Source organism: Arvicanthis niloticus, chromosome 2 (genome assembly GCF_011762505.2).
Source record: "Arvicanthis niloticus isolate mArvNil1 chromosome 2, mArvNil1.pat.X, whole genome shotgun sequence".
Taxonomy (NCBI): domain Eukaryota; kingdom Metazoa; phylum Chordata; class Mammalia; order Rodentia; family Muridae; genus Arvicanthis; species Arvicanthis niloticus.
In genome coordinates this window covers 52,340,598-52,367,131 of record NC_047659.1, presented here as the reverse complement: position 1 = coordinate 52,367,131, position 26,534 = coordinate 52,340,598, and the positions used below count along the sequence as shown (strand labels likewise).

The 26,534-nt window shown below is 38.8% G+C and overlaps 1 protein-coding gene across 1 annotated transcript in view; it reads left to right on the top strand.

Moving 5' to 3' along the window:
- Ttn (titin) overlaps positions 1-26,534 on the top strand; it is a 269,037-nt gene that overhangs the window by 120,632 nt on the left and 121,871 nt on the right. The window contains exons 127-162 of the mRNA XM_076928942.1: positions 359-442; positions 675-758; positions 1,455-1,535; positions 1,826-2,038; positions 2,740-2,814; positions 3,007-3,081; positions 3,372-3,464; positions 4,105-4,182; positions 4,370-4,627; positions 4,805-4,888; positions 5,065-5,142; positions 5,613-5,696; positions 5,957-6,040; positions 6,245-6,328; positions 6,535-6,816; positions 8,599-8,673; positions 9,380-9,454; positions 10,163-10,270; positions 10,796-10,873; positions 11,797-11,865; positions 12,004-12,096; positions 12,256-12,555; positions 13,319-13,399; positions 14,777-14,860; positions 19,698-19,721; positions 20,643-20,708; positions 20,817-20,900; positions 21,175-21,258; positions 24,199-24,282; positions 24,391-24,474; positions 24,749-24,832; positions 24,965-25,051; positions 25,183-25,266; positions 25,388-25,471; positions 25,607-25,684; positions 26,074-26,157. Of these exons, the coding sequence (XP_076785057.1) occupies positions 359-442; positions 675-758; positions 1,455-1,535; positions 1,826-2,038; positions 2,740-2,814; positions 3,007-3,081; positions 3,372-3,464; positions 4,105-4,182; positions 4,370-4,627; positions 4,805-4,888; positions 5,065-5,142; positions 5,613-5,696; positions 5,957-6,040; positions 6,245-6,328; positions 6,535-6,816; positions 8,599-8,673; positions 9,380-9,454; positions 10,163-10,270; positions 10,796-10,873; positions 11,797-11,865; positions 12,004-12,096; positions 12,256-12,555; positions 13,319-13,399; positions 14,777-14,860; positions 19,698-19,721; positions 20,643-20,708; positions 20,817-20,900; positions 21,175-21,258; positions 24,199-24,282; positions 24,391-24,474; positions 24,749-24,832; positions 24,965-25,051; positions 25,183-25,266; positions 25,388-25,471; positions 25,607-25,684; positions 26,074-26,157 (3,627 nt within the window). The remainder of the gene's footprint in view (positions 1-358; positions 443-674; positions 759-1,454; positions 1,536-1,825; positions 2,039-2,739; positions 2,815-3,006; positions 3,082-3,371; positions 3,465-4,104; positions 4,183-4,369; positions 4,628-4,804; positions 4,889-5,064; positions 5,143-5,612; positions 5,697-5,956; positions 6,041-6,244; positions 6,329-6,534; positions 6,817-8,598; positions 8,674-9,379; positions 9,455-10,162; positions 10,271-10,795; positions 10,874-11,796; positions 11,866-12,003; positions 12,097-12,255; positions 12,556-13,318; positions 13,400-14,776; positions 14,861-19,697; positions 19,722-20,642; positions 20,709-20,816; positions 20,901-21,174; positions 21,259-24,198; positions 24,283-24,390; positions 24,475-24,748; positions 24,833-24,964; positions 25,052-25,182; positions 25,267-25,387; positions 25,472-25,606; positions 25,685-26,073; positions 26,158-26,534) is intronic.

The window sequence follows — 26,534 nt, the reverse complement described above, 5'->3', positions numbered from 1 at the left end:
TGACATTCCCCTATAGAAAAAATAAAAACTTAGAGTCTTATCATTCTTCTTCCAGCCACCATCTATTAGGTCATAATTTTTCTATGTAGATTGTTAGTGTCTGTTTTGTGATGGTGGTGTATTATGGTGTTATAAAGTATTACTTACTTATTGTGCTGTTTAGTTGTATGTGCCTTATAAATTCTTCTATTCTAAAACCACAGTACTTTCTGGCTTGTATATATGTGTGTGCATGAATATGTTTGTGTGTGTATATGTATATATATGTATATGTATGTATGTATGTATGTATGTATGTATGTTTGTGTGTATTTTACTCTAAATGTTATAGAATTCTAATTTTAAATTATCTTCCAAGTGACCGAAAGGCACATGAAAATTACCCAAGAAGAAAAAGTTCTTGTGGCTGTAACTAAAAAGGAGGAGCCTCCGAGAGCGAGAGGTACAGCAGCCTTTCCATACGTCAGCATTGCCTTGTCTTGCTCTCTTTATAAGTACACTGACTAAGGGGCATGGAGGGAAGAGTGGTCATTGTCTCCTTTTAAGATATTGTAGAATGTCTGAAGTTTGGGAAGCGTTGAATCTTTTATGTTTTTGTCACTCCTCTCTGGTTTGTATGTTTTGTGGTCTGAATGAAGAAAAACAATTCTTTAAAGTGAAATCTGTCTTTAAAGTGCCAGAGGAACCTAAGAAAGTTGTCCCTGAAGAAAAATTTCCCAAGCTCAAACCTCGAAGAGAGGCGGAGCCACCGGCTAAAGGTATAATGACTCTTTAAAGGGCTAGAAATAAGCTTTTAGGTTTGAGATGAGTAGAGTAGAACTGACATGGATAGGGTAAGTGACGGAAGTGCATATCGAGCGTGGAATGAGTATGCTGTTCCACATCAGTACAAAACTAAACAATTCCAACTGCAGAAAGTACCTTTCTCTACCCCACCCGCAAACATTCAGAGTTTATGTTAAAATGTATTTGTCATCTGATATGTCTGTTGGTCCCATCTGAAACATATCTGTCTTGATGTTTGTTTTATGTGGTAAACCTTGGTAACAGTTTTGATTTCTTTAAGTCCTCAATATGCAGCATTGTTCCAGTGGATTGGGGTGGGAGGATTGGAAATGGGGTGCCGATATTGTTGGTGAAGTTCAACTTCCTTTCTGAGGTTGTATTAGTTTTACATTCATTGTTGTGGCTTGTCTCTCTTAACTCTCTCACAAATCCCACCTGACTATGCACCATCTCTGCAACATTAAACAGCCTGGGGGGTGCGGGGGAAGTAGCCTCAGGTGTACAGAACGATGTGGACTTTCAGGCCCATTGATTTTTCTCATGATTTTAGTGAAAGTTTAAAGGAGCATCATGCTTGGATTTGTTCTTGGGGTGTTCTTGCCAAAGTTCTCTTAACACAGTAATCTCCAGACTCTTGCAATTTACTTCTAATCATTGCTCTTTTAAAGTGACCGAAGTTAGAAAAAGAGCAGTTAAAGAAGAAAAGGTGTCCATTGAAGTTCCAAAGCGAGAACCCCGACCCACTAAAGGTACATTGGCCTTTGATTCGATCATATAAAGCAGAAAGCTGTGTACGTCTCCTTGACTGCTAGTTGCCAATTTAACTCTACTCTCCTTGCTTACCGCTAACTGGAGTCAAGCACTTGAACATTTGACATCACAACTAGTCAATGTGCATTTTATGATATGTTTACCATCAAAAGATAACCAAGGTCACCCATAGCCAGTGTGGGAGACTGTCATAAAGGAATGAAATCAAAGCACATTGTCACTAAATGGGCCTCAAATAAAATGCTGCCTGGTGTCAATATTATTCTAGAAGTAACTGTGACAGAAGAGAAGAAATGGTCTTACACCCGAGAAGAAGAAACTGTTTCAGAACACCGGGAGGAGGAGTATGAGGATTATGAAGACTACGAGGAGTATAAGGAGTTTGAGGACTATGAACCTACTGAAGAATACGACCAGTACGAAGAATATGCAGAGCGTGAGCTGGAACACTATGAGGAAGAACATGAGGAATACATCACAGGTATGATAGCCCTGCAGACCACATTAAGTACACTTAGAATCCACTATGATAGGATGGCAATTGAGGTCAAAAGAACTTTGTCATTTAGTAAATTCAGTGTTGTAAATCACTTCTGGAAGGAGAAAAATAGCTCTATAAATCTTAAGGCTATTGTTAGGTTTCCCTACCCACAGGGCACCCAGCATTGAATATTTGACACTGACTGCTTTTCTAGGAAAGACAAAGTTAGGTTTTAACCTAAGGAAGATAATGTGTGTGCTTCTAGAGCTCTGACCCTGGGCATTGTCTTTACTGTAAAATAGATAATAAATTCATGCACATCAACTCCTACTAGAAATTTGAAATGAAGCCTATCCTCTCACTACTTAAGGGTTTTTGTTTGTTTCTTTGAGAGGATCTTGCATGGTTTCATTGAGGCCCTTAATCACCAATGTTCAAGATAGAAAATTTTGCATCACATGTCACCTATGTGAAATGAACTGAGAATTTGTGAGCATTCCTGTGGCCTAATAGAAGTGAATGGCCACAAGGAGAGCGGATATAACTGGCTTAGGGATCTCAGGACCTATTCTATTCACCTCTAATTCTTATTCTAGGGATGGCAGTTGCACTGTGAACATAGAAGATTAATTATCTTAATAAGTATTTTTTGACTTGTGCCTGCCAGTCTAACATTAAACACTTTGCATATGCTTTTAAAGAACCCAAGAAGCCTATTCCAGCGAAACCCGCCCAAGAACCAGTGCCTGCTAAACCCAAGGCTCCCCCACCAAAAGGTAGAGTGAGAACATTACCAGTTATAGTCTTTTGTTTTCTCCATCTGCCCACTGTGGATATGTGTTGAAGTAGATGTGTATACGTTGTGTATTTGAGACTGTTATGTTGTGTTGTATATTTCTTAACATTTTGTTCTCACCCTTAAGAATCTAGTTCAGGTTTGTAAATCTCTTACTATTGGTCTTTTAAAGTGCTAAAGAAAGCTGTCCCTGAAGAAAAAGTACCTCTGCCCATTCAAAAGAAACTCAAACCTCTACCGCCCAAAGGTACATGATAGAGCAGTAACTGTTCCAAACAATGTCATCACCTCTGTTTTGTAACTGTGTTGACCTTGACTCACCACCATGTCTACTGCTCTCTGTCGTTCAATGTCATCACCTCTGTTCTGTAACTGTGTCGACCTTGAGTCGACGCCATGTCTGCTGTTCTCTGTTGTCGCTGAGTATATTGTCTGGTTCCATTTCTTACATGCCAGGTCTTTGTGCTTTGTGACTATTTATTCTATGATATTCGTGAGATTCATTGTGATATTCTTCCATAATTAATATCTTTAAAGCTCCTGAAGAACCAAAGAAGGTTGTTGAAGAAAAAATACAAATTTCAATTACCAAACGTGAAAAGCAGCAGGTGACTGAACCAGTTGCCAAAGGTATAACCACCTCTTCCCAGAATGGAGCCTTTTACCTGTCTCTTACGTTACTTGTCCCCAGCATTAGCCCTAACGTTACTTCAAAATATTTCTGCAGCCTTGTATACAGTGGCTGTGCATTGCCCCGGGACTATGATATTGTCAAATAAAATACTTTTGTTTGAATGCAGTGATCATTTCTCATATTCCTAATATAGTTAAGTTAATATATGGAAAATCACTGAAAATTGGTAACTATTCCAAAGTCATTTTGAAGAACTCTTTTAAAAGCTAATTGAGCACTCAGGTTTTCTTATTTTATCTTAGGCAGCTTCTTACAATCTTTGGTTTTTGTAAATTTAAACTTCTTAGGGTATCTCTGTAAGCAGAACCATATTTTTTTTAAAAAATACCATTTCCAATTTGTCTCTGCTATTGGAAACTTGCTTGTGTCATCAAACTTGTTTGAGAACCTCCATGGGTTATCTTTCCTATGAGATTCAGAGTCCTTCCCAGGAAAAACAAGAAGGATTTTACAGAGAACGTCTTATGTTCTATTAGAGACAGCTACAAAATAATTCTATTTAAAGTATAAGAAGGCTAGAAATTGTTAGATGGCCTGTTTCTGACTCTAAAATTCCTTTATATTTAATATTTCAAGTGCCCATGAAGCCCAAGAAAGTTGTCCCAGAGGCAAAAATACCTGCCCCTACAAAGGAAGTAGCAGCGCCCGTTAGAGGTACCCCCCATTGTTTGTGTGGCCCCTCCTCTTTGCTGTTGAATTTAAGCTCAGTTCTGTGTCTAGCGTTATTCTGTGGGAAACGGAAAGCCTATCTTTTGTTATACATGGGTCTGTGCTCTTAAAACTGTCTCAACTTTATTGAGGAATTGGAAAAGTAGTCAACTTAAAGATCATATCTTTAAAGTGCTAGGGGTACCCAAAAAACGAGAACCAGAAGAGGTTGTTGTCTTCAAAGAGGAGGTAGAAGCCCACGAAGAAGAATACATCGTAGAGGAAGAAGAGGAATATGTCCATGAAGAGGAGTATGTCCATGAAGAAGAATACATTCATGAAGAAGAGTACGTCCAGGAAGAGGAATATATCCATGAAGAGGAAGAATACCTTCATGAAGAGGAGGAGATTATAGCTGAGGAAGAGGTGGTGCCAGTGGCCCCAGTCAAAGGTAGATGTAAGATCCTGCCAATGGAAAGGAAGTGGCAGCTCAGAGTTGGGGTATCTGACTGGGGGCTATTGGCACTGATCCCTAAGTCCTTTTTAGATGCTGAAGTATATGATACCTGTGTGCTTTTCACATGTATATCTTCTACAATGTTTTCAAATCTTATTGCTATCTTTAAAGTGCCTGTGGTACCCAAGAAACCTGTTCCAGAAGAGAAAAAACCTGTTCCTGTTCCCAAAAAGAAAGAAGCACCACCAGCCAAAGGTATACACCACTCACACGACATGCACATAAACGACGTCATCTGTCTTCAGATGCTTACCTCTCTTCTGCCTACCACAACCTGTGTGTGTTGCCATGTGCTGCTCGAACATTAGGTGTGCTTTATGTGGGTGTTGTTCCTCACAGTCAGAACTTAACTATAAACAATGTCTTTAAAGTGCCTGAGATTCCCAAGAAGCCAGAGGAAAAAGTTCCTGTGCCTATTCCTAAAAAGGAGAAGGCTCCACCTGCCAAAGGTACAGCTCTTAATGCAGCCATTTACCCATGTAGTGTAACTTGGTGAGTCTTAGTCATCCCTGCCCTGTGGTGATGGTAATAACATTAACACCAGAACAAGAAACACTCATCTGGTCACAGAAGCCAATTACCATATATTCATCTCCAAATGTGGCCACTGAAGCATGCTTCTGTTTAACACTTGTGCCTTCTTCCGTAGAGAATTCTTAGTGAAAAATAAATTCACATCATCAAGATGGCCAAAATCGTTACCAAGCCTTTTGTGCTGTCCATGTCTCTGTTCCATGTTTATTTGGTGGTTTTTATTGTAACTCTCCTGCATGTCTAGCATCTTGTTTTGTAGCTATTATTAGCTTCTGTCTTACAGTGAAATTATTGACATATCTGTGATCATTCAATTGTCCCTAAGTCACTAGACTCCTCTGTGATTAAGAAAATGTGACAGTGACCTTATTTATCATCTTTTAAGTCCCGGAAGTACCCAAGAAGCCTGTACCAGAGGAGAAGGCACCAGTACCTATTCCCAAAAAGGTGGAACCACCACCAGCCAAAGGTATACAAACGTGCTGGGACACATGATTTAATTTCAGATTTATACGAGAATAAAATATTTAATTGGTTCAATAATATATTCTTTAAGTACATCACTTTAGTATCATCTCTTTACAAAAACAGATTTCTATTTTTAACATGAAATACTGCTTTGGGGTTTCTTCACTATGATTTTATTGCCTTATCATAAGTTTCCAGAATATGTTTGAACTCAGTGATTTTTGTGTTGTATAAACATTTTCCTACATCATTTCTTTAAAGTGCCAGAAGTGCCCAAGAAACCTGTGCCCGAGAAGAAGGTGCCAGTGCCTACTCCTAAGAAAGTAGAGGCTCCACCTGCAAAAGGTACGTTATTTCATCATTTACACACAAGGGGAGGGGGAATCTCACATTACTTTTTACTCATAAGAAAATGTCCTTGTACTAACTACAAGCTTGTAAAAGTGTCTTGCTAAAAATGTCTTCCATATTGTGTGATCCTTTATCACATCTATGTCTATAAAACACTGTGGAAGGACACATTCTTAAAGACAAATGATATCTTTAAAGTGCCAGAGGTACCCAAGAAACCCATTCCAGAAGAAAAGAAACCAACACCTCTTCTGAAAAAAATGGAAGCTCCACCCGCAAAAGGTACATTAATCTCGGGCAGAACCAGGGCATAAGAGAGGCAAAGGGAATATGACGAGTGATGTTCAGCCACACCAGCCATCTCGATTGATAATGTGTACGCTGATGATCATAATCAAAGAATATTTGCTTTTCATGTTACCCTGATATCGTTTTACATATTTTACACAAACATAGAATTTGTATACATTTAATAAATATCTTTAAAGTGCCAAAGAAACGGGAAGTAGTCCCAGTTCCTGTTGCTCTACCTCGGGAAGAAGAAGAAGCTCCATTTGAGGAAGTCACTGTTTCTGAAGAGGAAATTCTATCTGAAGAAGAAGTTCCACCTGAGGAAGAGGAAGCTCCACCTGAAGAAGAGGAAGTTGCACCAGAGGAAGAGGAAGTTCTTCCTGAGGAAGAAGAAGTTCTTCCTGAGGAAGAGGAAGTTCCACCTGAGGAAGAAGAAGCTCTTCCAGAAATTAAACCTAAGGTGCCAAAACCTGCACCAGGTACAGCAGTTCTTGGAATCAAGACTTTTTTATGTTGGTCTGCCTTCCCATCTTTATTTGTCTCTTACTTTGTATAATAGTTTATGATGTCATCAAAGCCTTGTATTATCAGAGGCATATCTTCATCTTACCTTCTGCACCTGCTTTATATGTCTGTCCATTGTAAACTATCTGCATGTCTTCAAATTCTATTTGACGTTTGTCTGTTTGTTGTCCTATCCTTGGATGTATTTTGTTATAGATGTGATATTGTATGTGGTTCTTAATGTCTTTAAATGAAATGTTTTTAAGTGCCAAAGAAAACTGTACCCGAGAAGAAAGTCCCTGTTCCTGTTCCTAAAAAAGTGGAGCCTCCACCACCTCCCAAAGGTATACCCCACAGAGTGAGCACATACCCTCTCCGTCTGATAGCTTTATCAGATGGGTCTCTTATAAAAGAAACAGCCAAATTTTACTTCTAAAACTGATGAGGACAGTGATAACCATTATTTTCTATTAGATGCTGCTCACACAGTATTGTTTTGCATGAAAGGCAGTATCATAAAGCTACTACAAAATGTCTACTCAACTTGTAATTTTATTAAAACCATGTAATGTCTCATATAGATTCTCTGGACATCTAAATTATCTATAAGAAAAATTTTGCCTAAAAATATATAGCTTATGGTTTTTAATTAACACTTTTATATATTTACATTCCAACTATTGCCCACTCCATAAATTCATGTTTTAAATTTCATCCTTTATACTTGCTTGTAATAAGTGCCTTTGTGACACTAGCCTGAAAAGAAAAAATGATTTATTTATCAAAACACCAATTAATAGTCTATGTCAAAGCATTGACTATATTAAAACATTGAGTAATAGTTTTTTCTTTTTTTATTGGCTATTTTATTTATTTACAATACAGATGTCATCCCCTTTCCCCATTTCCCCTCCCTAGAACCCCCTATCCCATACCCCCCTCTTCCTTTATACTTTTATACCGTTTTGATTACACACATGTATTAAGGTCAGTTCTAGGTTGAGGGTCTAACAATAGATGAAAATAGTCGAGGAACAAGCAAGGCATTAAACCCAGTTACATGAACACTCCCATGATCACTGTTTCTAAAGGTTTGTCCGGATGACCAAAGTATCTGAGCCTGCTTCCCTGAGTAATAGTTTATATCTTTCAAAACATAAAAATAAATGGAAACACAACACGTTTTGAATTAACCTTGACTTTGAACTTTGCTGTTCTACTCTGAGTCCTTTAGCCAATCTGAGCCTTAGTTAGCCCCTTCATATAATAGGGATATTATTGAATATCTAATATTACTATAAGACAAGACATATTAAAATAAGACAAGTTATATTATTGCATCACTGAATGAAAAAAATTAGTATGTAATATCATAGATCAGGTCATGGAACAGTACCTAGGAAGTGTATTCATAATTTAAACTACAATAATGTTTCCCCAAAGGCCATGATGGCAACATTTTAAATAAGTATAATGCTTTCTACTAGGCTGTATAGTCACATGATAGTTTCAGATATGTATTAGCTAGGTTATTAGCAAAATTTAAGTCAATGAAATGATAGCATCTGGCTTCACGTGACCAGCTTTTTGCTGATGCCTTGCCCTGCAAATTCCAGTCATATCTTGTTGGGATGTGGCTCACATTCCCTCCCTGTTCTGAGTGAATGTTGCATGATGGTTTTCCTGTGTGTATAGATTTCTTGCTTTCTTTCTTGCTCTTCAAAATACATTCTTATCATGAAACAATGTCTTTAAAGTGCCTGAGATCAAGAAGAAAGTGCCAGAGAAGAAAGTAGTTGTTCCCAAGAAAGAGGAGGCGCCTCCCACCAAAGGTATAATACCTCCAATGTTCTTGCATTCCCAAGCACATGGGACACCCTATTCAGTATTTGTGAGCATAATTTCTGTTATTGTTGTGCACGGTGTCCTTGTGTTTGTGAGACTGAAATTTCAAAATATCTTTAAAGTTCCTGTGGTTCCTAAGAAACCTGAACCAGAAAAGAAGGTGCCTGCCCCTGCCCTTAAGAAAGCAGTGGTTCCTCCTGCCAAAGGTACATGCTTATTGGATGCTCCATTGTTGACCTGAAGGGTCATCCACATAGGATGTTCTGCACACATGCTGGCATTCTCTGGTCTGTCACTGACCTTTGTCACTGTGCCTCTGTTGTACCTGTGCTGCTGTTCTGTTCATTTACCACTTTGTGTGAGTGTTGGGATTTTGTCTTTTTTTTTTTTTCTGAATGTTATCCTTGAAAATTAAAATGACATATATTATACATCTTTAAAGAGCCAGAAGTGACCAAGTACTTGCCACTCTTCCTAAAAAAGAACAGAGTCCAGCTACAAAAGATAGTCTCACGATGTACCCGCAAGCCTCTTCATTTGTTCCTTAACTAACTGTGACCGTGTCAGTGTGTCATCCCCTTCTCTGTGCTGTGCTGTTTACTCTCTTGGGTTGAAAATGTGAAGTTTGATCTTTTAAGTATTCTTCTTCAGCATATGAGTTTTAAGTGCCTAAAACAATCAATGTCTTTTAAGTTCCTGAGGTACCTAAGAAGGTGGAAGAAAAACGAATCATTCCCACTAAAGAAGAAGAAGTTCCACCAGCCGAAGGTAGATGACTTCCTAAGAAAACAGCGTTTCTAAGCATTCTTGTCTTATTATCTCATACATAAAGGAGATAACATACACTTCACTCTAGAAATAAATAGACCTTCTAGCTCTGATAGAAAGTAGTACTTGCCTAGAAGGATGTGGGCAGGTCAATTCCTTCTCGTTCTTGCACATTTAGCCTGTTTGTGGCTTGTTTCAATGGAAAACTTAAATGGACCCACTAACCTCTTCATTCTTCTCTCCCTCATTAACTCTGTGAAAGCAATGTTTTGTCTTCTGTATGTGAATACTGAGGAGAATTTCCTCACCCAATGCCTTCAAGAATTGTGATGGAAAAAGGCTTTCCCAGAATATGCTCAGATAAACTTGAGCAACTGCTACAGAAAATATGACTTCTTAATTATTTAGGAACAGGATGATTGCTTATCACAATAATTTGAATAATTTAATTAGAATAATTGCTTTTAAAAAATCTTTCCACCTTCACTAAAAAATAATAATTTCAACTAAATCCTCTGGGGCCCCTTTCAGTTTCAACATTGGAAAGAACCTAACATTTTAAAGACTGGGCATATTTTTTCCCCCAGATTAGTGAGTGTTCATGAGCACTTAAGAGGCCAAGTGGTTTTCAAGATGGTGTAATTTTAATCTAACATATCTAACATTCAAAGGACTTAGAAAATAATTTACAAAATGATCTGTTTCAAGTATATGAGGAAGCCGAAGAACCCACTCCAGAAGAGGTTCCAGAAGAGCCACCTAGCATAGAGGAAGAGATAGTGGAGGAAGAGGAGGAGGAGGTGCTGCCACCTAGAGGTACAGCCACTTTGATGCGTTGGACATGAAACCTTGGTGCTCAGAACTGTCTAACCCTAATCTTCAGCCATATACTTTTCTGGTATCACATCCATGAGGCCTGGAGAGGGTACACTCCTGGTAGCTGAAGCTTTGTGGTCCTTTCCTTCTCCCTAACTTTTCCTCATTCCCTACAATCTGACTATAAATGAGGGGACTTTTTCTTTTTCCTGTTACTAAATCCTTCCCCCTAGTTTGCAATCCTCAATTTTGCTTTCAGTTCAGTTACTGGAGAACAATCTATTTGTGTGGTGAAAGCATTCGCTTTTAAGAATAATTCTTAAACCATTCATCCCTGGAGACTGAAATCTTGGCAGAGTTGCTATCACACTCATTCTTGGGGTGGTATTATTATCACTTGGGTTACTAACATCTTCCTAAAATAAATCAATGTTTTATGTCGCTCTATTAATCTTTTGATAATGGGATGTTGTTCTGTTCATTGTGTGTGACTTTTTTCAACATGTCCATAAAATATCTTTTAAGCACCTGAAGTGGTGAAGAAAGCAGTACCTGCAGCCCCCACTCCTGTCCCTAAGAAAGCGGAGGCGCCCCCCGCAAAAGGTATAGCATCCCCTACCATTTTTTTTAGCCCCACCGTGATGTTTTTTCTAAAATGTCCTGTGTCTTCTTTTACCTCTTCCTTAAAGTAATTGTCACAGCAAACTGACTAATTACAGTTAAAGATGTCATGTCCTCTATTTTTTTTTAGATGTCTTACAGTTTCAATGGGTAAATAATGGATCCACACGTGTACCCAGTGTGGATTATTTTAGAAGTCTCTTAACTTAAATAGCTGGAAATTTTGATGCCCCATCATAATCTCTCTGTATTTAAGAACATAACAAGTAATCCTTCCTACCCTCATACATTTCTAGACTTCTTTCTATTATATAACTAAATTTTCATTATGTGTTATAGCAGTTTTCACTATATGTACTATTTTATACCAAAAAAAAAAATCTGATAATAACTTAAAAGATCCTCATGTCCATACCATAGTTAACCTGGAAATTCAAGGTTATAAAATTTCCCTTTCTTATTGCTTCTTAGTTCAATTAATGCCCCCAGCTTGCATCTTCAGCAACTATTCTCCATTGCCCCTATCACAGCAGACTCAGCATATAACATCATGTCCAACAATTCCTGAGGCCTAGGTCAAAGTGCAAATACTCTAGGGTGATAATCAGGTCAAAAAAATTCATCAAATTAAAAATAGCAAAATTAGACTCAGTATTGGTAACATCTGCTGTTTTAAAAATAGCAAAGCTTCTTTGTGGGCACATATTGGCTTCTATGGATATAGATAGTACAAGTGAGTGCTTGGAAAAGTATCCCTATAACCTGTAAAAGATTTGTCCAAAGCACAGGTTAACTTCCTAGATGCATTGAGGTGTGTGTGTGTGTGTGTGTGTGTGTGTGTGTGTGTGTGTGTGTGTGTATTATTGAGCATTGTTGTCTGACTGAGGCACCTAATGTCTTTAAAGTGCCAAAGAAAATTCCTGAGGAAAAAGTTCCTGTTCCTGTCCAGAAAAAAGAGGCCCCACCAGCCAAAGGTACACTTTCTCCTTTAAATCCAAAGTCCTTTAACTGTTCTTTATTAAGCTATGTTTTATGTCCTTGTGTCTTATTTTTGTGTGCAATGTCCAAACTTACTCTTGGTGGTTGTAAATATTTAAAATGTGTCTTTAAAGTGCCTGAAGTACCAAAGAAAGTCCCAGAAAAGAAGAAAATCCCCGAAAAGAAAGTCCCTGTGCCCAAAAAGGAAGTGGTTCCCCCTGCTAAAGGTATTTTCTGGAATGTTCTTTGATCTACATGTCCTTTCACGGGCGACTTCTTTTACTCGTTTTTCTTACATTTTGAATTGACAACTGCTTCATCTTATTGTTTGTTTGTTTGTTTGTTTGTTTAAAAAAGCAAATCTCTTAAAGTAGATGCTCTTTCAGGGAAAGCTGTTTTTGAAGAAAAAATCTCAGTTGCCTACCAGCAAGAAGAAGTAGTCCAAGAAAGAGTGGAGCTAGAACTTGTGGAAGCAAAGGTGGAAGAGGCTTTCGAAGAAGAGGAATTCCATGAGGTGCAGGAATACTTTGAGGAAGAGGAGTTTCACGAGGTGGAGGAATTCATCAGGGTGGAGGAGCGCAGGTTCCAAGAGGAACACAAAGTGGAAGAAGTCCACAGGGTCATTGAGTTTCTAGAAGCTGAAGAAGTGGAAGTATACGAAAAACCCAAAATTCCACCTAAAAAAGGTATAGGGGATCTTGCAGGTGCTATAGTTTGTTGTATCTTGCACTTAACCGGCGTTGTTTCCAAAGTCCCTTGCAGGTTCCATTCAGGACATTAGCCCCATAAACTACTATAAGCATGAGTTTAAGTTGTTTGAGTCAGAAAGTGATAAGGTGTAGAGGGTAACCACACAGAGTCATTCATTTTTACAGGCACACAAATTAAGCATGATACTGACTTAGCTCCGTGTATGATTATGTGGATTCTTTTTATAGTCTAGCAAGAGTTACGTGATTGTCACAGGTACCAGCATAACAGGTGTCATTCATTCACTCACACACTTCTCAATTTACTGAGGAATTTACAGTATCAGCAAAGCAACCATTCCCATTTGAGTCACCTGTGCACTAACTAATATTTACCTATTGAAAGCAGTTGCCATTTTGTGGTTTTCTTCATCAGAGAAAGAACGAATTAAATGAAGCACTGGCTATGGTACCCAAATTTTAGTAAATTCTAAGGACAAGACATAGTGCACATACATAGTCTATAGGACTACTCCAGATCATGCCCAAATGAATGCCTGATATAATGGAATATGTACGTTTTACATAGCAATGTATTGTATAAATAACAAAATCACAGCTTTCTTGAAGCAGGCATAATAAAAATGTAAAAACATATAAACTGTTTTATGAGACCCCATTGTATGTATAGTTTAAATTTAACTAGTGCTTCATAGTATTTTACGAGTCTATTCTAAGCCAAACACTAATATCTTTAAAGGACCTGAGGTATCTGAGAAAGTCATCCCTCCAAAAAAGCCACCCACTAAAGTTATTCCTCGAAAAGAGCCACCAGCTAAAGGTATTTTGTGCCAAAACTGTTCTTATGGAACTGTCTTCAGTTGCTCCTTTGTTGCTTGGCAACTTTGTGTTTGACTTGGTGTTTTTGTTCTCTGATTTAAGTTAGAAGAATGTCAACATAATTAACATCTTTAAATGATCAAAAGCCCAAAAGCAGGTCTACAAACACAGGTATCACTGTTGTTATCCTAAAACAGCCAAACCCAAACACCTACTCACCAAAGTGTGACTGTGGGCATCCTTTGATGTTATTTGTTTATCTGTTCACTGATATCCTTATTGATAGACTTCTATTTCCCTATTCATTATTGACAGACCTCTGTATTCCTATTTATTATTGATGTATTAAGCTGTAATACATCAATACATCATGTTGGCTGTAAATACATCATGAATATGTTGTAGTGCCCCTCCTTTATTCATTTACATCATCCTCATTAATACATAATTTGAGACTATGAATGAATATATAGAAAAGCTATCACTGAAGAAAATGGTGCAGTTATCCTGCCAGGGTGAGCAGAAAGAGCACCATGTGCCAGCGCGTTGTCAGTTGTCCTCGTCAAGTTTTGTTGGTGTGACTTGGGTGTTCCATGAACTTTCATGGTCATGTTTGTTGTCAAAAGTCAACTCTGTAAAGTGCCATCTCACGTGTGTAAAGCAATGTCTCTGTTTTATAATGTGACTTTGTTCTGCTTTCATTGTACATCTTTTACATTTTGCCTGCTAAGATCTTTCTGAGTGTTTCAAAGTAAAGGAAATTATCACTACTGTCTTTAAAGTACCTGAGGTGACCAAGAAAACGGTGGTTGAAGAACAAGTACGTGTGACTGAAGAACTGAAGGTGCCAGCACCCAAAGGTACCCATCTCTGCTGATTCGCCAGCAGCAGTAAATCCCTGTGAATCACTTTTCACAAAGGAGAGAAAGAGCAGGCACTCTTTCCTCAGGAACAGGAGACAGCTGCAAATGGCAGAAATTGCAGTTTATACTCTATCCTACAATCTTCCTGATCTTTGCTATCCTCTGGGGGAAAATGTCATAAGTCCAAAGGTCTTTCTCATTTTGGCCATCTTATTAGGTAGTTATAAATATTGGTCCCTCAGCTTTTCTTCCCTATGGAGTTGACATTGGAATCTCTGCCTTATAGCACTAGAAATAAGTTCTAAATAACAACAGAAAGTGCTACTGTCTCCCAAGAACGAGTTGTCTCCAATAGGAATCATCAACAAGGCAGTTGAGAGACATAGAGTGCATTGACTTAGCATTTTGGACGTTCTATTTAATAGATCTCCCCCTACCCCTGCCTGGCTTTACTCTTGATATTTTATACCTAATTATGACATTCTTGAAAATAAGACAAATAAATATCTTTTAAGCACCTGAAGTACCTAAGAAAATCACTCAGGAAGAAAAAGTCCGTGAAGCTGTTCCTAAAAAGCCTGAGATTCCACCACCTAAAGGTACTGATGCTAACCTCAGTGTGAAATGACTCTGGCTGTGTTTATTGTATAGTGTGAATGAGTGTCCCATCAAATCTTTGTGAATCTTTTTAAAGAATATTATATTCTTAATATCCTTTATATGTTATTAATAGTAATTAGGTATACTAATATCTTTAAAGTTCCTGAGGTGTCTAAGAAAATTATTCAAGAAGAAAAATTACCTGTTGTTCTTCCTGAAGACACAGAGATATACAGTGAGTTCAAAGAAGCTGATGGTTCTCCTCTGTGTTGTCTGTGTTCTGAATCTACTGTGTCTGTCAACATAATATTAAAATTCAGATATACTCATATCTTTATAAAAGCCAAGCATGCTAAAAATGTTGGCTAAAATTAAGACATCTGAATGTCCATTAGCCTTAGAGAAGTTACTTTTCTTCAATTTACAAACTAAGTTGTCCTACGCTTATAACATTATCAAATTTTAGAAAAGTCATATGTCCTACTAAGTTATATGTTCTGTACACAAATGTCTCATCACTTAGAAGCAATTACATCTCCCAGACCATGAAGTAACTCATCTTAACTCCATGCTAATATTGTAGTTAGAGTTTTCAAAATCAAGATGACCCAATGTTACCAAAAGTAAACATAAGTATATTTTTACTCCTCACAGTAATAATTAAGATTTGAACAGTGCTGCTCAAATGATCATAAATTTATAGAAGTTTTTTTAATATTAGTATTTTATACCACTAGAGCCCTAAGAGAATTAGCAATGCTATTTTTTTCAAAAATTATAAAATAATTTAAATAGTAAGATAACCTAAGTAGTGAAATGTTCTGAGTAGACTCGCTATTCTAAATGGTAAACATACTAACAGTTAATATAATCTTGCACTTTTTTTTCAATCTAGAAAGCTTGTGATTAAAACTGGTCTTATAGTAGTTTGAGATTAAAGTACATGATCACCTCCTCCTGCCTGTCCTATCCTAAAATCTGGCTGTTGTTACCAGATAAGGTTTCTTTGTAAACGCTGGAGGAATCATTTATTCTTCTCATATGCTTTCCTCCCATTTATTTTCTCACTTTAATTTCTCTTCAAGTGTTCTACCTCAGAGCTGTAGCCTCCTCTCTTTTCTTTTTGGCTTCTGATCCCTAAATTGTTTCCACATGTATATCACACTATGAAGCCATAAATCAAAGTTGATTTTTAAAATGTACATAAATATTTGCCTAGAAGTGCAGAGAATCACATGATTCTGATAGGTCAAATACAGAAAATGGATTTCCCATATTCAACTCAACATCATCCCTATTCTTAATGCACACATGAATTAAAAATGACACCCATATTTTTAATAGCTTCCAATTACCTATTAATACCAATAGCTTCCCTAAGGTAAAATGAAAAAAATTATATGTTTTCTGTCTGGTAAATATCTCAATTTTGTTTTCATAATTGTGAAGAAATTCTGAGCATCCTTCATCCTAAAACTGAGAATGAAACTCGTTGCTGCTTAGTTCATGCTTGTCACTAATCTGTGTGTATTCACTACTGTGAACTTGGGTGATGATCGTGTACAATGTATCATCTATGTCTTAGTATCGTTCACCATCCATCTTGAAACACTTGTAGTTACACATGCACTAATATCTTTAAAGTTTATGAAGCATCTGAAGAAACAGTCATAGAAGAAGAGCATGTGACTCATCCTCAGAAGGCAAGACTCAAAGTGGCAAAAGGTATCTAGCACCACTGACTCGATCGGAATGAAATTTACTTGGGAGCTCTCTTTAGAAACATAGTATTTTTCTTTACCGTTCATAATATAATTGCACCCGTGTCTTTTAAGTGCCTGCACCACCTCAAACAGTTGTTACAGAAGAGAAAACATATGTGACCATTCGTAAAACAAGAGAAACCCTGGCACTCAAAGGTATATTTCAACTGCTTCAAAACGTAGATGATTATCTTTGGCTTTAAGATCCCCAAACTACATGCTATATAATTCACTGCCTTTTCTTTTACAATATCTAAGTATAAACCTACTAATATCTTTAAAGAGTCTGAAACAACCCGGGAAGTGTTTCCAGAGCTGAAGTCATATAAGGCTGTTCCTGAAATTCCTGAACCTCCCTCACCTGAAGGTACAAACCCTTGTCATGAGATTCTAAACAAGAAAACCTTTCATCTTGTGTTTGTCAAATGTTCCCTGTTTTATGTGTATTGTCCCAACCTCTAAAATACTAATATCTTTAAAGCATCTCTCAGAAATGCCCAAGACAAGGAACTATCTAGGACTTGCCCCCAAACAAGTCAAGACCCATCCAGACTGTGTGCAAAGACAGGCTATTAGAAGAAAACAAACATTCTAACTTAAAGTCTACTTGCCTACCTTTCTTTGTGCATCATGTCATTGCTTTCGCCTCTTATCAATTATATATATATATTTTTTTAAAAAAATACTAATATCTTTAAAGACCTTGAAATCATCGAAGATGTGCTTCCAGAGAAACGACCTCCTGCAACCAAAAGAAGAAAAACTCTTCTTCCGGCAGGTACAAGCAAAGAGAACATCAAGTTTCTTATCCCATTTGTAGTTCTGGCTAACATGTGTGAGCATACTAATCCCTTTAAAACCCTATGGTTGCCAGAGAAATGGATCCCCAAGGATTGTACTCAACCAACTGAATATGTAAAGTGAACCACTTAGAAGGAAGAAAATTCACACATAAAACAACTTAGTTTATCTGTAAGAACTGCAGAGAAAACATGAAATGTTTGATGTTCAGATACAGCTCATATATGTTATTTAATGGGAAAAAATGACTATTACTTATAAAATAAAAGCCAGACTAGCTAGAATGAACAGGAAAGCATTATGACATGTATAACTCTACAATGCGATTGAGCTAGCTTAACTCATGTGCCTCTAAAGCAGGAATCAGTAACATCAGCTGACAAAGGTTCTGTCATGTGCCTCATGATAGTGCCTTAACCTTCCATAGAGTAAAAGTCCAGTTTATATTACCATGCGTACTGTTAGTGGTCAGGATTGCTGCCCTACTAAACTCAATGCCCAGACAACCATGACTATACGATTGACTTCAAGTTTGACTTGAAAGTCATAGAAATAGCTTTACTGAAAACTCAGGACTTGATGTGAAGTTGATTTACCTGTATACCATCTTAGAGCCAAGGACAAATCATTCCAATCCCATGGTCTATGTTTTTCAAGCATCATACTTTTTTTTTTTTTTACTTCAGTTACTTTTAGATAAATTAAAACTCAGGAAGTTTCAAAAGCTTTCATGATTACCACCTCTTAAGTGTTACACATGACATTCTATAATTAGAAAATATCCAAGTAATTTGACTAATTTTTTTCTCTATTAGAATCTTTTGCTCATCCTGTCAGAGCCCCTTTAGGGTAGATGTGAGGAAGTTAAAAGTAGAAGGAACAAGACTGGGTTCCTTTCCCCAGGAGCCCACACCTTCTCATATCCTTGAAGGACCCCAGTAGCAACAGAAACCACCTTGGTTCACTTTGTGGGACTAATATCTCTACTGACCGTTTTAAACTCTGACTCTCATACTAATATCTTCAAAGCATCAGAAGCTGTGAGAGAGACTCCTCCTGAACTGAACACCTTTGAAGATATTTCTGTAGAGGCAGAAACGCCGCCCAGCCAAGGTACACGTTACCACCGAACACATATGAAAGAAGAAATTACTTGCCTTCAACACTTAAAAATATTTTTCTAATAATTTTCCTAACTCCTATGTGTAAATATACTAATCTTTAAGTCAGCCAAAGTTCCAGTATGTTCCATCTAGAAAGTAATTTGTGACAATTATGCCAAAACAAAAATTCTATTAGGAGCATTCACCCAATATAAGTAGTGTCCTGTCTCAGTCTCTATAAGGAATTCCAGGATATCCCTGCCCTACCCAGATACCAAAATCTGTGGGTTCTCAAGTTCCTAACATAAAACAAGATCAGATTTGCATATAACCAAAGTAATGTTTAGCACTGACTTTCAAGCATCCTGAGGTCGCTTATGATCTCATAGAATGTAAACAAACATCAGTAGTCTCAAGCTGTGTTGGTTGGGAACTAATAACAAAGAGATAATATATGTATGGGTTTGGTGCAGATAGCTTTTCCATCCATGGCTAAATGCTGGAGGCAGAACGCTGGCTTTATGTACACTGACTATGTAGAAAAAATGTAAGCCCCTCTTCTTGAGAATCACACAAATTATTATAGTTTATTGCATATTGGTTTATTGGTGGATGAGGGGGCATAGGGAAGGAAAGAGAAGCAATTTCTGGAAAGTTACAAACTATTTAACTATGGCTACTGTGTCCATTAATCATTTTAACTCTGAAATGTGAAATACTAATATCTTTTAAGAACCTGAAGCCCCCACTGAAGCTGATGTTGCAAAGAGAGTCCCTTCAAAACCCAGAGGCGCTCCCTCAGTTACAGGTACAAGCTCTTGCAAGCTTCAGGAGCTAGCAATAGTAGTTTTTGAACATACTTTCTTCTTCCTGGAGACTTTCATAACACTAAATGTAAAAACAACAATTTCTTGAAGTGCTGGACACTTACCAAGAAGCCACAGTTGAGAAGAAAACACTTCAGATTTCTCGAAAAAAACCTGAGCTTCCTTCAGATGAAGGTATATCTTTCTGGAAGTATGAGGGGCAGAAATGTCTTCTGCTGTCTACATGTATTCTCTGTTTGTAATCATTTTGTCCAGCTCCTAAATGTCAAAATATTAATATCTTTAAAGTGCCCGAGGCTCCCAGAGAAGTTATGGCCAAAAAGAAAGTGGCCCCTCCCCAAGTGCCTGAAGTTGTACCTGTGAAAGGTACATGCTTGACTGTCTCTTTCCGTGGGAGGGTAAGGGGAAATACAGGAAGCCTTGAGGTGCCTGTGATGTGTAAATGTAACTTCTGTATGTGTGGGCTACTTTGACTCGGTGTAAATGTACTAATAATGTCTTCAAAGAACCTGAATCTCCTAAGGAAGTGTCCCACCAAAAGAAAATCACTAGTGCAAAGCCCAAGGTGCCAGCCATTGCCAGTGCTTGTTAACACTGAAAGGGTTCAGGGGATAAAAATGAAATTTCCTTTGTCCTTAATACTGTTGCTGTGTGTCTACTGATATTTGTACTTTCTACCTGTAAAACATACTAATCTCTTTGAAGTGCCTGGGACTCCTAAAGAGGTTGTCTCTGAAAGGAAATTGCTTGAGGAACCACCTAGAAAGACAGCAGTCCGGCCAGTCACAGGTACTCCATAATGACCTGAGGCTTTGTAGGACCTAAGTCTGCTCTTGAAAAGATTTCATTCTGCTGGTCTTCATAAATCTTAGACAGAATCTCACTAATCTCTTTGAAGTGCCCGAGGAGCCCAAAGAGGTCATCCCTGAAAAGAAAGTGTCCCTTGTGCCTCCTAAAAAGCCAGCAGCCCCACCTGCCACAGGTACTTGTCCCTGGCCTGAAGTTTCACAATATTCTCTTACTCTTCATCCTACTAGTCAGACATCCTAATGTAGTTTTACTAATCTCTTTTAAGTGCCTGAGGCACCTGAAGAGGTCTTCCCTGAAGAGGAAGTGCCCCTGGTGCCCCCTCAAGAGCCAGAAGCCCCCCCTGCCAAAGGTATTTCTCACAGACTTTAGGGTTCATGAGATCTTACTCTTGTACTCTTGAAAATATTTTGGCCTACTACTCTTCTAAGCCTAAGTGGACTTTCACTGATCTCTTTGAAGTGCCAGAGGCTCCCAAAGAAGTTGTTCCTGAAAAGAAGGTGTCCATGGTGCCTCCCAAAAAGCCAGAAGCCCCACCTGCCAAAGGTACTTGTCACTGACCTGAGGCTTCTTAAGACAAAGCTCTTCTACTCTAGAAAATATGTTGTCCTGGTGTGTCATGTGTCTTAAATGTGCTCACTAATCTCTTTCAAGTGCCAGAGGCACCCAAGGAAGTTGTCCCTGAGAAGAAAGTGCCAGTAGCACCTAAGAAAAAGCCAGAAGCCCCACCTGTGAAAGGTATTTGCTCTTGACCTTAGGCATCATAGCATCTAAGTCTTTCTCTCTTGAAAAATCTGTCCCAGGGGCCATCACTGGTCCTAAGGATAATTTCACTATCTCTTTCAAGTGCCAGAGGCACCCAAGAAAGTTGTCCCTGAGAAGAAAATGCCAGTAGCAGCTCCTAAAAAGCCTGAAGCCCCAGCTGCTGAAGGTAGCCACCCCCATGTCACTGAGCTTGGTGGTGTCCATTTGTTTACTCTGTCTAATCATGAAACTACTAATATCTTTAAAGTGCCTGAGGTGCCGAAGGCAGCTGTTCCCCAAAGGAAGATCCCTGAGGCCATTCCTCCCAAACCGGAAAGCCCTCCCCCCGAAGGTATGGTCAAACTACACTAAGAGGAAAAAAATATCCATTTTATCCAAAATGTTACGTCTATGTTTATATGTAAATGTGTATATGTACTATGTAAATGTATTAGTGCATAAAGGTAATATAAGTAAAAAATGTCAGTGACTATCCAAAAATGTCTTCTATGATCATATGGTATAGATATCAATTGATTTTTCCTTTTCTAAACACAAATTACAAATTATCTTTGAAGTGCCTGAAGTACCACCCAAGGAAGTCACTCCTGAAAAGAAAGTTCCAGTAGCTCCTCCCAAGAAGCCTGAAGTTCCGCCTCCCAAAGGTATGTGTCCTTACATGTTGTTGGCCACCTGTATCAGGGGCTGTGGGGAATTGTGTTCACCTGTCTGTCCACCAGTTTCATTAAGTATATTAACTTGAATAAATATATCACTAGAGTTCCCTTTATAGTTCTAACTAAAGCCACTAATATCTTCAAAGTTCCTGAGGCTTCTAATGAAGTTGTGCCTGAAAGGAAGGCATCTGTGCTCAAAACCCTCAGGTTTCACCTGCTTAACTTTCTCCTCCTATCCTAAAGAAAAAAAATACCTTGTATGCCTCATATTCTTGCAAAATATGCTTTCATAATTCATAATTTCTGAAACTACTAATGTCTTTCAAGTATCTGAAGCCCCTCCAGAAGCTGTCCCTGAAGAGAAAACCCCCAAGGCACTGCCCAAAAAGGCAGAAGCCACCCCTGTCCCAGGTACTTGTCAGCTGAACTAGCCTTCAGAAAGATCTTCCTCCCATTCTTGAAAGTCAATGTAGACCATTGTCTCCACTAACCTAAGTAATAAACTACTAATATCTTTTAAGTGCCCGAAGTCCAAGAAACTGTCCCTGAAAAAACAAGACCAGCAGCACCTCCTAAAAAGCCAGAAGCCACAACTGTCCCAGGTACATGTCAGCTGAACTAACCTTCAGAAGAAATGTCTCTCCCATTCTTGAAAGCAAATGTGTGTTTTGCTGTTAATTAACTAAATATAAAACTACTAATATTTTTTAAGTGCCCAAAGTCCAAGAAACTGTCCCTGAAAAGACAAGACCAGCAGCCCCTCCTAAAAAGCCTGAAGCCACAACTGTTCCAGGTACATGTCACACAGACCTTCTTCAGAAGAAATCTCTTTACTGTTCTTGAATACAAATATAGACCATTGTTCTTTATTAACCTAACTGTAAAACTGCTAATATCTTTTAAGTGCCTGAAGTCCAAGAAACTGTCCCTGAAAAGACAAGACCAGTGGGACCTCCTAAAAAGCCAGAAGCCACAACTGTCCCAGGTACATGTCAGTTGAACTAATCTTCAGAAGAAATGTCTCTTCCATTCTTGAAAACAAACATAGACCATTGTTCTTTATTAACTTAAATATAATACTACTAATATCTTTTAAGTGCCTGAAGTCCAAGAAACTGTCCCAGAAAAGACAAGACCTTCTAAAAAGGCAGAAGCCACACCTGTGCCAGGTATATGTCAGCTAAATGAGACTTCAGAAGAAATGTCTCTTCCATTCTTGAAGACAAACATAGACCATTGCTCTTTATTAACCTAAGTAATAAGCTACTAATATCTTTTAAGTGCCTGAAGCCCAAGAAACTGTCCCAGAAAAGACAAGGCCAGTGGGACCTCCTAAGAAGCCAGAAGCCACAACTGTCTCAGGTACTTGTCACACAGACCTTCAGAAGAAATCTCTCTTCTTTGCATAAAAGACAATGTAGACCATTGTCTCCACTAACCTAAGTAATAAGCTACTAATATCTTTTAAGTGCCTGAAGTCCAAGAAACTGTCCCAGAAAAGACAAGGCCAGTGGGACCTCCTAAGAAGCCAGAAGCCACAACTGTCCCAGGTACATGTCAGCTGCATTAATCTTCAGAAGAAATGTCTCTCCTGTTCTTGAATGTGTGCATTGCTGTTAACTAAATATAAAACTACTAATATCTTTTAAGTGCCCAAAGTCCAAGGAATTGCTCCTGAAAAGACAAGGCCAGCGCCCCCTCCTAAAAAGCCAGAAGTCACAACTGTTCCAGGTACATGTCACACAGACCTTCTTCAGAAGAAATACTGTATTTGCTCTTGAGAAGCTTTAGTTCATGGCCTGTCTCTAACTTGAATCCATAACTCCTACTATCTTTCAAGTGCCTGAGGCTCCTCAAGCAGTTGCCCCAGAAAAGAAAGCTCCCATGGCCCCACCCAAAAAAGTTGAAGCCCCACCTATCACAGGTATTTTTAAGTTGTCTTCTTGTTCTTCAGAATGAACAACTTCTGTTCCTGAAAACATTTCTAGTTCACGTACTTTATTGCCCAAAATGAAAAAACAAAACAAACAAACAAACAAACAAAACAGACTACTAGTCTTTTTAACTGCCAGAAATTGTCCCTGAAAAGAAAATAGTTATGCCTCCTAGGAAGCCAGCAACCCTACCTGTCACAGGTACTTGACAGTGACATTTTCAGAAACAATAATTCTACAACTGCTGAAAAAACAGTGTGTTCTGTGTTCTCCGTAAGATCTAAGTATAATACCACTGATCTCTTTGAAGTGCCTGAGGAGCCCAAAGAGGTCATCCCTGAAAAGAAAGTGTCCCTTGTGCCTCCTAAAAAGCCAGCAGCCCCACCTGCCACAGGTACTTGTCCCTGGCCTGAAGTTTCACAATATTCTCTTACTCTTCATCCTACTAGTCAGACATCCTAATGTAGTTTTACTAATCTCTTTTAAGTGCCTGAGGCACCTGAAGAGGTCTTCCCTGAAGAGGAAGTGCCCCTGGTGCCCCCTCAAGAGCCAGAAGCCCCCCCTGCCAAAGGTATTTCTCACAGACTTTAGGGTTCATGAGATCTTACTCTTGTACTCTTGAAAATATTTTGGCCTACTACTCTTCTAAGCCTAAGTGGACTTTCACTGATCTCTTTGAAGTGCCAGAGGCTCCCAAAGAAGTTGTTCCTGAAAAGAAGGTGTCCATGGTGCCTCCCAAAAAGCCAGAAGCCCCACCTGCCAAAGGTACTTGTCACTGACCTGAGGCTTCTTAAGACAAAGCTCTTCTACTCTAGAAAATATGTTGTCCTGGTGTGTCATGTGTCTTAAATGTGCTCACTAATCTCTTTCAAGTGCCAGAGGCACCCAAGGAAGTTGTCCCTGAGAAGAAAGTGCCAGTAGCACCTAAGAAAAAGCCAGAAGCCCCACCTGTGAAAGGTATTTGCTCTTGACCTTAGGCATCATAGCATCTAAGTCTTTCTCTCTTGAAAAATCTGTCCCAGGGGCCATCACTGGTCCTAAGGATAATTTCACTATCTCTTTCAAGTGCCAGAGGCACCCAAGAAAGTTGTCCCTGAGAAGAAAATGCCAGAAGCAGCTCCTAAAAAGCCTGAAGTCCCAGCTGCTGAAGGTAGCCACCCCCATGTCACTGAGCTTGGTGGTGTCCATTTGTTTACTCTGTCTAATCATGAAACTACTAATATCTTTAAAGTGCCTGAGGTGCCGAAAGCAGCTGTTCCCCAAAGGAAGATCCCTGAGGCCATTCCTCCCAAACCGGAAAGCCCTCCCCCCGAAGGTAATAATGAAACTCTTCAAACTGTTATCTTTGAAAAGATGAAATGTCTTTGTATTGTAAAAGTTTTTTTTTTTCTAAATGTGTCATACATGTCAGTCGAGCCTACCACTAACAGGGGCTCTGTCTTTAAAGTGTATGAGGAACCTGAAGAGGAGATTGTCCCAGAAGAGCCTCCAGAGGAGGCTGTGGAAGAACCAGTACCAGCTCCCCCTCCAAAAGGTACTTGGCCAACCTCCTGGAGTGTTTAGACTTGTCTTTACCCTTCTGGTCCTCCCAGTGCTGGGCTGGTTGGGCTGTCTTTCTTCTGCTTGTCTTTGCTGTTTCTAAAGCATAAATTCTCCTACCTTTAGTGACAGTGCCACCTAAGAAGCCTGTCCCTGAGAAGAAAGCGCCCCCTGCTGTTGTCAAGAAACCTGAACCCCCACCAGCGAAAGGTATTTTCGCTGCTGTTAGCTTCTTGCAGATCAGTGTCTGAAATGTCATATTCCAAAACTGTTCTTAACGATTTCCACATCATTGAAACTACAAGTTAAAACCTACTAATATCTTTTAAAGCGCCTGAAGTGCCTAAGGAAGCGCCCCCTGAAAAGAAAGTGCCTTCTGTGGTTCCCAAAAAGGCAGAAGCCCCACCTGCTAAAGGTACTTGTGGAGGTGGATTACTGGATAGAGGCGAGAATAGTCCCCACCCAGTTCTTAAATAGTGTTCTGTTGTGTGGATGTGACAGATAACCAGTGCCGCTTGTTCACAATGTTAAAATACTAATATCTTTAAAGTGCCCGAAGTTCCGAAAGAAGTTGTCCCAGAAAAGAAAGTGGCTGTTCCCAAAAAGCCAGAAGTCCCACCAGCCAAAGGTACATGTCAGTAATCAGACTCTTCAGAAAGGTACTCCATCTCAGTCCCCAGTGTTTTCAATGTCAAACTCTTTGTCAGTCTTCTCATAAGCACACCTTTAAAAGTGTTTCTGGGAGTTCAGAGCTTACAGGATGTTTTTAAAACATCACCACCTTCAAAAAAAATAAAAGTGTTGTTTAGCAACACTGAAGAGTTTTGCAATCATCATTTTGTGATACTTTATAGTCCGCACATTAGATGGAGATCCAAGTTCGGGCACTGACTTTGCCAGTTTCCTCCTTGGATCTATCTGTCCCCGGGTTATTTGGGCAAAATGTGATGTCAGAATAAAATAAATGTCTTGTGCTTCTTGACTACCCAAAAGTAAAACTAAATACTATCTTTAAAGTGCCAGAGGTGCCAAAGAAACCTGTCATTGAAGAGAAACCAGCCATTCCTGTTGCCAAGAAAGTGGAGTCTCCTCCCGCAGAAGGTACACACAGGGCCATTGTTAGCTTGCCATGTATGACTATTTGTAACTCCGACTTTATCTTCTTGGCTCTCCTATCACTCTCTCTTCCTTGGTCATGTTCTTCATTTTTATTATCTAAATTAGCTCTGACCTCAAATTGCCAGTCAGCAATGGCTACACAAGTCACAGGTCGCAGTCACTATGGTTTGTACTGAGCACAGTACATGTACTGATGATGTACATAAGGAATGAGGTGGGGACATTGATGGGTGTGAATGACATTAAAACGCAAGGGCTTTTCTAAGCATTCAGATCAGTACACACAGAAATCAGGCAACTGGGATAAATATCATCTTAATAAAAACCACATCGAGGGAAGAATCCAAGGTGACTTCTTT